The 12329-nt window shown below is 31.9% G+C and overlaps 1 protein-coding gene across 1 annotated transcript in view; it reads right to left on the bottom strand.

The window, feature by feature from the left end:
• Nucleotides 1-12329, bottom strand: part of LOC115890808 — a 93695-nt gene that overhangs the window by 30064 nt on the left and 51302 nt on the right. Inside the window, exon 9 of the mRNA XM_030911157.1 lies at nucleotides 12047-12146. Coding sequence (XP_030767017.1) covers nucleotides 12047-12146 — 100 coding nt within the window. The remainder of the gene's footprint in view (nucleotides 1-12046; nucleotides 12147-12329) is intronic.

The raw sequence follows: 12329 nt of genomic DNA, 5'->3' as shown, positions 1-12329 counted from the left end.
TAAACTATCATTTGAGATTAAAAGGGAAGTTCTAAATAATGTTGCCTATTCTAAACAAGAAAAATTTATTTATAAGTTTTATAACACCTCTAATTAAATTTGGACGAAAAGAATATTTCTGTTTGCTGTAGGTAATTTTCTCAGAGATTAAACGGGAAGTTCTAAGTTCTCTTCTTCTCCCAGGAAAAATACGTAAATAAAAATGACTTTTTAAGTCAAAAAAAGTCAAAAGGACAAGTTATTCCAAAAAAGGACTGAAAAAAGGACAGGTGGCAACCCTAGGTATTTCTGGAATGGAAATTTAATGGCAAATCTGCAACTTTAGTTTGAAAATATGTTCCGGCCACCTATGATTATAAAAATGTCTAAAATGTGCTTTACTATTGCCTCCATATTCTAAAAAACAAATTGAAAGAAAAGTCACCAACCACAAACCTAATAGAGAACTGTTTCGGAAGCCTGAGTCACCCTGTAAATATTCAAAAGTAACTGAAAGTTTATATAGAAGTAACTGAAAGTTTAAATTGAATATCGACGTTGGAGCGATTTTCGAAAACTACCTACTAACGTTTCAACATAAGTATATGTGGGATATTAATTATATTATTATATTAGACCTTATAACAAAACTCATCTAACGAAAAAGTGTTAATGTAGTATATTAATATGGAGTAAAAATTTTACTAATTACTTTACTTTTACTTTACTAATTAAATTCGTTCCAAAAAACGATACGCCACTGGCCATTAGAACAATCCAAATGCGCCTAGTTGCCGGCTCGGTTGCCGGGGTCGGAAATTTTAGACTTCTCTGTCTCTTCTGTCTTTGTTTGACACATTGGAATGTTTGATACACTACCAACGAGTATATATGAATGAGATGTTCGGTCTATCTTTATAATGTCTTTGGAATTAACTATCTCGGCGCTGTGGTTGTCATTTTGTCGATCTGCCCAAACTCACCTGATGATGGTGTAGGGCTCCGAAACCAGTAGTGAGAGCGGGTTGATCCACATTATGACAAACACAGCGTAGAATTAAATTTCTATATCAGCAGTTAAGTGGCAAGAAGCCTTATATAATTTTATTAAATTAATAAAGTGGCAACTTGACATATTTTACAGCAGAGCAACCATCTGAAGCCCCAGCGGGAAATTTAAATTCAAAATAGTCAGCCAGGCGACGAATATATCAATGGTTGGTAACAATGAATTTAAAAATCGCGCACTCAATTACGTAACTAAAAGTTTAGTAATTGATATCAAATGTAATTGAAAAATAAAATGGGGGCTTAAATTTTCAACATACTTCAATTTGAAAAATTTAGGAGAAAAAATTAACAGTATAATATAATACCCATTATAAACGTGTAAGCTTATCATTATTTTGCTATATTAATTAAAACCCTACTGAAACAACTATAAATACACTGACCACTAATTAATTACTAATAAGCTCAAGTATTGATCGTCTCAGAAACAACTAAAATTGTCGTGTTTTAGTTTATAGTTCAATGGAATAGCCAGTGTTAGTTGGTTATTATTATAAATTAATTGTTGGGGCAGAGGCCCAGCTACGTCGAAACACCGGTTCTCGATAGATCACCGATGTTAAGCGACTTTAGACGATGCAATTGGATGGACGGGTGACCGTCTGAAAACTCTGTCTTGCTGTTGTTCCACACTGCTCATTCCCTACGGTTAGTGACCGGATGTGTGAGATCGGATATACGCTGTTTTTTTTTCTCAGGTAAGATTTGGCAGAGACGATGACAGAAAGAAAGCAGTCCAGGTACCAATCCATTTATTTCACCAAAAAAAGTTTCTAATATTTTTTTAAGTTAAATATGGATGGGTTTTATCAAAATCAGACATGTGTCGTCTCTTGTTGTTTTTAACCAGTTTTATTTCAAAAATGACTGACCATATTTCAATATGATTGGTTTGACGGAACGATGAACGACAAACGAATGCCGATGCGTATGAACTCGACTTAATATTTTTGAGAGTTGTCAAACTCTTGCCAAATTATAGGTTATAATTTTGTCTCAAATTATGTCAAATAGAGATGATAAATATTTTGCATTTTGGACTGTGCTATCACGTGTGTTTCGTGTTTTTTTTTAATTAAGTGGAGGAAAACTCGACGGAAAATTAAGTGTTGACGCAGACCATAGCTTACAGTTAATATTCGGTGCCCAGAGACACAGTTTGCTAGAGAGTTGTATTAGCCACAAATAAAGTTTGTATCCCATCTCGTATATGGCACCAAAAACTGGAGTATCCGTAAAATAACATCACACAATAGGTAAATAATACATTTGTAAAATCGGTATTTTTGGGGCTTACTCAACAGGGTCTCACAATGCAAATTCACCTCAAATATCCATTTAGTTGGTCATTGGCAAGCACTCTCTCATTGTACATGAAAATAACAAAACAAATATTTACAGATCTGGATAAAATTGATAGTTAAATAGTAAGACTCACCCGGGGGTACTCCGCCCCCTAGCCACTGACATCACTGAAATTCTATTCAATATATCACATTCCATATCTTCCATCTAATTCAAATATTATTCGGATCTATTGATTAATAATCTTCAACAACTAGCTAGTGTAACCTGAAATAGTATAGGGGCTTTCACCGGACGTAACTCTGCCGCTAAACAGATTCGCATCCCACAACCTCCATTTGTCAGCTCTGTGACAAAACGCAACAATACACAGCCGGCCGGCCTATCAACGACTGACTGACCTGCCGCGCCCGTGCAAGCTAAGCCTCCTCTTACATCACAATTTTACCTGATCACAAATATTTACATCGCTTGCCAATGAATCATACTATTTTCTCTAATCGACTTTCATATAGAGTGTTTTAGCATTACTAGATAAATAAATAGAGAGTTTCTGAAGGAAAGCATATTTTTTATTAGAATAGTGAATAAATAAAAGATGTATAACAAACTTATTTTCCAAGTTTTACACATTTTGGTATATTTTACTGCAGAGAGATAATGTCAAAAGGTACTGGTTTAAAAAATTAAGATTAAAGTTAATTAACCAACTTTTAAGGTATATTATTCAGTAAGTGTTATTAATAAAATATTTTGTATTATTTATGTTGTCTTTTATTTATTCCCTGCAATATATTTTTTTTTATTTGTACATAATTTAAATTGAAAAATGTAATAATAAATGCAGGAACGTGGCTAACGTCATATTCAAGGACTGACTGTTTTGACAGTTCTACCGAAGTGGTTCAGAATTAGTAGTCGTAAACAAACCAATTGTTTTCATTAGTTTCGCAACAAATCTGTGTTTTTTACGCGTTTCTATGCTAATAAAATTATACTAAATAATTTTGAGTGAATAGTGAACTATCTAGATCCGATTCATAACATCGTACCTGCCAAAAAAAAAACATACTTTCGGTAAAAATTATAGTAACACCGGCGATGCCGGCTGTGAGTCCGGGCTAGGAAAAAGTTGGGGAATTTATATAAAAACATAATTAATAGCGTTAGTGTTAGTGTATAGTGTTAAACCAACGTAAGTGACGTGTATTTTTATGTAAAACAGTTTTGGTTTCTTTATTTTTACTTTGTGAAATAAAAAATTCCGCGACATTGTTCTGTGCCTGTGCCTTGTAGCAGCAATTATAATAAGTCCTCAGGATCTGTCTACATTCTCTTTCCCAACAATATTAACGGTAACTAGGTCACGTCCAAAACCTACAGAACATGCTGTGCCTACAATTTTTCCAAATCAACCCTCTTATGGACCCTCTGTGCATGTTCCCATAAAGAGAAAACGTCCCGATAAAAGAAAACAAGATTTGGAAATTCAGGATGAAATAAATATTGAAAAGTATTATTATTATTATGAAATGGCAATATATTTTAAAGAAATTAAATGAATTTGTACTTTATTTCAGTATTTTATATAAAAAAATGATATCTTTATCTTTTTATTTACGATTTATGGAGATGGTTACTTGATGAACATCGAACTACAAATTACTTAATGTTAATAGTTAATTCTATCTGATATCCACATTTTTTAAATATGTTAGGCAAATTTTTAAAATTATTTTTAATTAAACTTTAAAATGTATTCTGCCGTTATCATATACAATACGTTTTCTTAACTTGTCGATAAACGTATAGTTTTCAAATTTTTTAATATCTGGAAACTTTTTATCAAAGGTATATTATTACTAATTGCTAAATACTCGCTAACGCAATTTTAGGACACGCTTTATATTATCTAGATTTTATTTTGTTCATCTTATGCCGTAATTTATTTCATATTAATATTCGTGCTTTAGATCTAAATTTTAATGCTATTCAATTACTTTAACGCGATAAAAAGTTAATGTTATTTTTTAATACCTTTCTGTATAATATTTTTCATATTTATATCTGGCAAAACTATCAATAAATACTATTATTTATGCAAAACCTATATGCAGTACCATATGGCACAATACAAAACCGGACTAGTGCGGTGACGTCACAAATCGATGTCTCTAGCCTGTCTGTCATGTTGGTCATGGCAGGAAGTTGCTGGAGCTTGAAAGTAAGAAATCTTTTTTATATTTTTCTGGCCATGGGGTGTTTTGTTTATAATACACCCTTGCTTGTTTTGTATTAGCACATACCGTAATTTTTTTTAATAAAATGATCCGATTAGATTTTTTCAAATTTTTTTTAATCACTTCTCACTCAAATTTTAAATAATTAATTTCCTGCTATAAGTTCTAATTGTACCAACTTATTTCTTTTGTAAAATAAAATAAACTACTTTAAAATTAAAATGACAGACACATCACTGTCAAGGATTTTGTCGTTGGACAGATTATATGTCGCAGCTATGACCCATACAGCACATCAAATCACATTTACGATGTGTTTACATTATTAGATGTAGACACAGGGTGACACAATTACCCCGATATAAATATGCTACGTTTACACATTGTAGTTCAACACGTATGCACAAAGGTTAAACGTCCGCCTCACAATGTAGCCACAGTATAGCATTTACGTATACACAAAGTAAGGGTCACACAGTGTGCCGTAGGATACACAGTGCTTGTGTATTACGTTTAAACTATGTTTACACATTGCAGTTGTGACTACCGCGTGTATACGTATGTATTTTGCTTCGCATATACATCTTGTGCTAGATAAAACTAGTTCTTATGAACGAATTTAGGAAATAATACAAGTTTTGATGCCTAACTTTTCGTTCTTTTTAAGAAATATTTATTCAATGATACCAATTATATCTTTTTAGAACGAAAATTAGGAAGGCAAAACTTTGTATTTTCCAAAAGTATCTCGATCGTAAGTTCAAGAGAAGTAGCCTTAAAATTGTTCCATTTTTGTTTTGTATTAAATGTATCATTTTTGTTTTATAAAATGGATTAAGTAGTTAAAAAATAAAATTCTTATATTTCTTTATATCATGGAACGCAATAGCGCAAATAACACAATAATAATAATTATTTACACTGCAGAAACCAGAAGTAGGAAAACACTGTAAAAGAACAGAATTTGTATCAAAATGTATTAAAAATATAAGTACCTAGTATAACAACAGACTAAAATGGTAAACACTGGTACATATATCGCCACGATTTGGTGGACCTCGTTTAGTCATTTTTTTCTCCTCTTTTCCCTCCAAGCAGTTGGTTTGTTAGCATACTCATTCAACGAGCACTCTGTTGGACTTTGTTGTATTTTATTTCCAGATTAACAATCTCACCCTTAAATTTTATATGAAACTGATTATTGAATATTAAACATATCTGTATATTGATCCATCAATAACTTACCGAATATCAGTGTAAGAAGTTCTTGAAGTGTTTAAATCTTTCTTTCTCTGGTCCATTTAGATTTTTATTATTTCCAAATTAAAAAAAAATATATATTGCAGAGCTAACTCAGCTAACCTCTTTATCATTATACGAGAATATTTGTAGTTTTCATTCATTGGAGTCAAAATTTGGTAAATTGGGTATCGAATAAGGGAAGAGTCGCTGCTATAATATTAATAATACTCTTAGGAAAGTGTCACAAAGTAAATAAAAACGTGTCCTTACCTTAAAATCTCTTTTATACTACACACAAACAGAACATTTATATAGAGCTTCCGAATGATAAAACAATAATGGCTGCTAACACATACCACTCCTAGAAAGGAGAAAGGAGAGAGGGCACATAAGATACACTTGGGCGGTGTGTCTACGCTGAGGCTATCCGCGCATGCGCACACCTTCATTTCATGCTAGAATGTAGACACAACAGTACACTATTACAAAATGTCTATATAGATATTTATATTATGTGTATACGTCACATTTTTACAAGGTGTGTACTATAGGCACAACTATGATACGAAGTATCACACATACATATGACTTATACATTGTATGTCTCATATACCGACGTCAGATTTCATCATTTTAATAATTATTTGTCACGTTACAAAAACTCTTTAGAATCTTGAGTGCATACGGTATACAACTAGTAAACACTGTATCACACAATTCTATCAATATAAACCTGCGTGTATCTCATATGTATATGTTAGAACTAGATGAACACTTAGGTTCACTTTAACATATGTTGTTTCTCATGTGTCTCCCTTGTAGAAATGTAATTTCATTTGGACGTGCTATATGGGGAGTCGATTTAGATACACGCTATGTTGGTAGGCTATGGGCAATGATATGGGCGATGATCGCGGTTCGGATGCAGCGTAAACAAAGTAGGCCCCCTTCAGAATAGCCTTAACAGCAATAAGAAGACGTAAACTTAAAGTACTTTACTTCAATTATTAAAATTGGGTTTTAAAACTCGATGCACTTTATTTAATTACATTCACACCTTTACTTATAACATACTACTACAAACAAATCACTGTCATTATTTCCAAACGAAACGAAACCGTCAATAACTATTATTTGAAATTCCGTACGTTTATAGTATGATAAATCTGAAACAGCCTCATCGAACTAGAACCCTATTCATAGCCAAGCAACGACCTCTATACAGAATTCACATTCATTTGTCCAAACAAAACGTTAATGCCGAAATAATTTATTGCAACAATGCATGTAACTGCAGTGGTTGTCCTCCGCAAACAACTATCTGATGTAAATATATATTATGGCATTATCACAATACCGAAAACATGTAAACAGTCCTTAACAAACTGCTCTACATCTGCCATCTATTATTCCCTATTTCATAGTTGTTTTATATTTTATTAGTGTCGGCAAGGTTTATGTTTGGGAGAGATTTCCGTATGTAAGAAGAGTGCAATGCGTTTATAATGTACTGAACAAAGAGAGAACAGTAAAAACGTTGCCAAACCGTACGAAATAAACTGTGCACATTGCTAAGAGACGTGGAAGGTGTGACAAAACTTTTCAGATTTGTCCGTTAACATGGTAGTGTGGCCTTTATATAATTATAATTAAAATAATTTATTGAGCGGTAGGCAGAACTTGGATAATGAGAACACCGACTTTTCAGAGCGTAAATATAGTTTATCGTTTACATATAAAAACAAAATATAACCAGCTAAAGATCGAAATTAAGGCATCGCACTTTTATGGTAAGGGCTCTTTCTAAATTCAGTTACTATAAACTCTATTGCCACTTACCTTATTACGTCAACATCCATCAGCAATACATCAACAACAAGAACCTGTCGAAGACTTCGTTGATCCCCTTGTAGATCTACCCCTTCGATCTTGGACTCATTCTTAAGATTGAACCACTCGACCGGTTATCACAGTTTAAATAACTTAATATTTTAGTGATTAGGTGAAATAAAGAAATAAAATGCCGATTTTTCACAACACCTAACTATATTTAATATAAAGAAATAAATAAATAAAAAAAAATAAAAAAAAAGATTTAACAACAAAACATTTATAATTAATGAAAAAGAAAGAAATTGTATCAGAAATAATTAATGACAATTAGAGAATTGAAATTAAAACTCAGAGATAATAAAGTTAAAAAAAAAAAAAAAAATTCTTCTTATTAGTCCAATTTAAATTATCAACAATTAGCATACACTTTCAAATCTCTCTTAGAATTATCATTGGCAGAAAATTAATATATTAAAAAATATTCACTGAATAATTAAATTTAAATTAGAATTTAATAAAAAGAACAATTGCAAAATAATCACTTATGCAATGACATCTAAAATTTACTAAAGCCTTTAGAACAAACAGAAAGTCTTAAATCATTAATAAAGAAAAATATTAGAGAAAATCCAAAAACAACAATTTAAATACTGTAAGCATGAATAGCTTAGAATTTCCTAACTTGAGAATTTAATTGAGAAAATCTTTAGATAGAGAACTTACTAAAACAATTAAAAAGACCACTGGACAATATAAGACCTACACGGAGTAAATTCGACCGTCTAATTTAAAAGTCAGTACCAAACTAATTTTGAAGATGAAAATACTGATGCTGGTACTATCTCGGACAGGCGTTACTACATCTTCGGCACGCCCCTGTTTGAGGAACCTTCGAATACCCATCCAAATGCATATTTCGCACCTTTTTAATTGGCCGAAGGGCTCCTTCCCCGAAAGATCCCTAGACTTCTTTCACCCTTGTTTCTGGTCCTTGTCCCGAGAGGGCATCAGCATGTCCTATTTATTAATTAAATGTAATTTTTAAACCCTTCCGTGTAAATCTTACTCTTTTACCAATTTGCTGAAAAACATTCATAATCTACCTTAACTAATACAAATGATATCGTGACATAGGCTTACCTTAAAAAACCGCCTAGAAATGAAATCTTTATTTCTTCATTCATTTGTCTATTTCTATTTAACTCTAGGAACGGAAAAAAGATAATCCTATTTCTATCATTTTCAGACATTCATCTCGTGAACATTTGGATTCTGATTTTAAAACATATATTTAAGACTTTTAATTTTCAATTTAAAACCTCTAGCGATGGGATGATTTAATTTTACTTATTTCGTTAAGCATGCCTACGTGCTTTTTCTGCGTTGTTTATTTTGAGATATCCCTAGGGTACACAACTGGTACCACTCTGTCAAATAAAGTTTTGATAATAAGGGATGAATGTTTGTTCTACTTTACCCTCGTTTATGTGACTTTCAATTATTTAGAAGATTGTATTATTTGCTTAGTTAGTTTCTCAGGATATATGCGTACTTTTAGAGAGTTTATGTGTCTTGAATATCCTTAGATTATTTGCTTAGGCCTTTTAAAATTCGTTTGCCTATGTCAACTGATAACTTCGTAAACTGAAATGGTCCCATCTTAGAATAACAAACCAAAAGATAAAATTTTACCAAGCTTGATATTATTCTATTACAAAGGAGATATGGCAGCTTCGTCGCGATCGACTGCAGAAATCGCTAATGTTTTTTTTTCAAATTTTCTCTGAAACGGTATGGAAATTTATAAAAGTATAAACGGGATTGGCCATTTTAGAACAAGCAAAATTGTTTATCAAGAATGCATTTTTCTGAAAATGTCAATGATAAAAAAGTGTTTCCTCGTGTAAAGACAATCCGGGGACATACTGTATATGCTACCAAATTTGTTATTAAATATAGTACGAATCTTACGTCTAGTTTACCAAGCTTTACCGACTAAGTTTACCTAACCATTAAGACCTAATTTGCGTGCTGGAGCTCATAAAGAGTCTGCAAGCTTATGCATATAATTTCAAATTACGAATTCCACCTTGAGAGACTTCTCAAACTTTAAAAACTACCGCAAATTCGAGTAGTGAGCTAATACTAGGAAGATCTAAATTACCACAACGTGCATCTGTATATACGTTCGTAGAATGTAATTATGAATACTAAGAGAGAGGTAAATTGTGTGCAACTAACTTATTTTTATTCCACAAATACGTATGTCCACAGAATATTAGAACAATTGAAAAAAAATCTGATTAAAGAGATTTATTATAAATACTAGCTTGTACCAGCGACTTCGTTCGCGTCGAATTAATCATTTGTAATGGTGATGATAAGCAAAGCAAGAATTTCCATTAATATACAAACTGGATAAAATTTTCTCACATTTATGTCAGCATGAGAAAAAACAATATGACGATATTATTATATAACTTGGTAATATTTGAGGGGTAGTTTCATCTCGTTGGAATTTGACTTTCGAAAAATCCGTTTGCCAAAAATAAGCTTTTTACGTCAAGCAGTTTAAGCAGAAGCGTGGTTAAGAAATTACCCAACTTTTTGGAACCCTTTATGATTTTTTAAAAAAAAATTCAAAATATGTAAAAAACCAAATAAATTATGCTTATCCAAGCATTTTCCCGAAAGACTAACCGTTTTTTAAATAACAAATATTGTAATATTTGAGGGGCGTTTTCACCCTGTTGGAATTTGAGATTCGAGAAACCCCTCCTTATCGAACCTCTACACCCCACAGTCAATCCGTTTACCGAAAATCAGCTTTAAACGTCAAGCAGTTTAAGCAGAATGGTGATTACTCAATGGTCATATTTTATGAAACACCCTGTATAAATTTATAAAAAATCTTAAAATAGGTAAAACAACAAAATAAAATATACGTGTTTAAGAGTTTTTCCGAAAAACTCACCGGTTTTTAAATAAAAGATATTTTAATATTTGAGGGATTGACCCCCTTAGAATTCGAGTTTCGAAAAATCCCTTCTTATCGAACCTCTACACCCTAAAGTCAACCTATTTTCCAAAAATCAGCTTTTTACGCCAAGCGCTTTAAGCAGGATCGCGATTAATCAATGACCGGATTTTTCGAAACACCCTGTATACATTTTTAAAAAATCTTAAAATATGTAAAAAAACAAAATAAAATATACGTGATTAAGCGTTTTTTCGGAAACTTGACCGTTTTTTAAATAAAAAATATTGTAATATTTGAGGGGTGGTTTTACCCTCTTGGAACTGAAATTTCGAAAAATCCCTTCTTATCGAACTTCTACACCCTAGAATCAACTTGTACGCCAAAGTTGAGCGTCTTACGTTGAGTGGTTTGAGCAGGATCGTGATTAATCAGTATGTCAGTCACTCAAGGATTTTATATATTAGTATAGACATCTAATAAAAAAATACGTTAGTCAGTACAGTAGTAGTATACTAGGGTCGGCATTTCTGGCCTTAGGTTCCGATTTTCGCGTGTACGAATAGTACGGTCAACACGCTTAGTAAAATAAGATATACTGAATAAAGACAGACGGCAAGTTTGTAATAAATACTTCGTATTCTTGATCTTACTGACTTACTAGATTGCCATAGTTTCACTCCTATACATGTAAACGCCAACCCAAGGTTTCGCTTGCCAGGATGGTATAATATTTAATAATCAAATATAAACAAAAGATGTTATCGTGGGGACTATAATAAAAAGAAGAATAAAATTATTGGGCAAACCTACAGTAAGATTAGCCATGAAACATGGCTAAATAGTCGTATTTTAGCCATGTTTTATGGCTAATCTTACTGTAGGTTTGTCCAATAATTTCATTCTTTTTTTATAATAATCAAATAGATAGTTGAAAAACTAATTTTAAAATTTACTAAAACCAAAATAAAAATTTAGAACAAAATGGTTTTTCATAGCCCAATGTGTTGTGCACAAGTAATATTTAAATTACATGAAAACTCTTTATTTAAAACCATACATAAATATATCCACACTGTGTTTTTCAAAACTTGATGCATTGAAGGAATGCAAAAGTATTAATGTTGAGATTATTATTAAAAACCATAAAAAACAAAATAAAACAGTAGTAATACATCTTCACTTGGTACGTTGTATTATATTTTCGTCTATAAAGATGAAAGAATTAAGACAGTATATCGAAGCAAGCACTTAGTTAATGCACTCTAATGAAAGAAACATATACACTGCGAAAACCTCCACTGCAAACCAACTTTCTCTATTTTCTCTTACATATTTCAGGCCAGCCCAAAACCATCAAATCCCGTCAAATTTCCGTTTTTATCCTAGAATAACTCACCTTATTGGCTCCGGAAAAGCTTCAATATCACACTCGAGCACAGCTGTTGAGCCGTTTGAGACTCCGACCATTTGACTTTGTATGCTTATTAGTGGAGGAACTGCAAAGAAATAAAACTTGTTTAATGATGCAAATGTAGGAAAAAACTCTCAACTATTTGAGATTTGGCACACTCTAACATACATATTATGTATGCTAGAGTGTACTTTATTTACATTTAAATCATGAAATGAATGATGTACAACGTTATATTTTAAACTGTTTGGATGAAACTTAATTTTTT

Source organism: Sitophilus oryzae, unplaced genomic scaffold (genome assembly GCF_002938485.1).
Source record: "Sitophilus oryzae breed Bouriz unplaced genomic scaffold, Soryzae_2.0 scaffold_926_pilon_pilon, whole genome shotgun sequence".
NCBI lineage: Eukaryota > Metazoa > Arthropoda > Insecta > Coleoptera > Curculionidae > Sitophilus > Sitophilus oryzae.
This window is presented reverse-complemented; position numbering and strand designations above follow the sequence as displayed.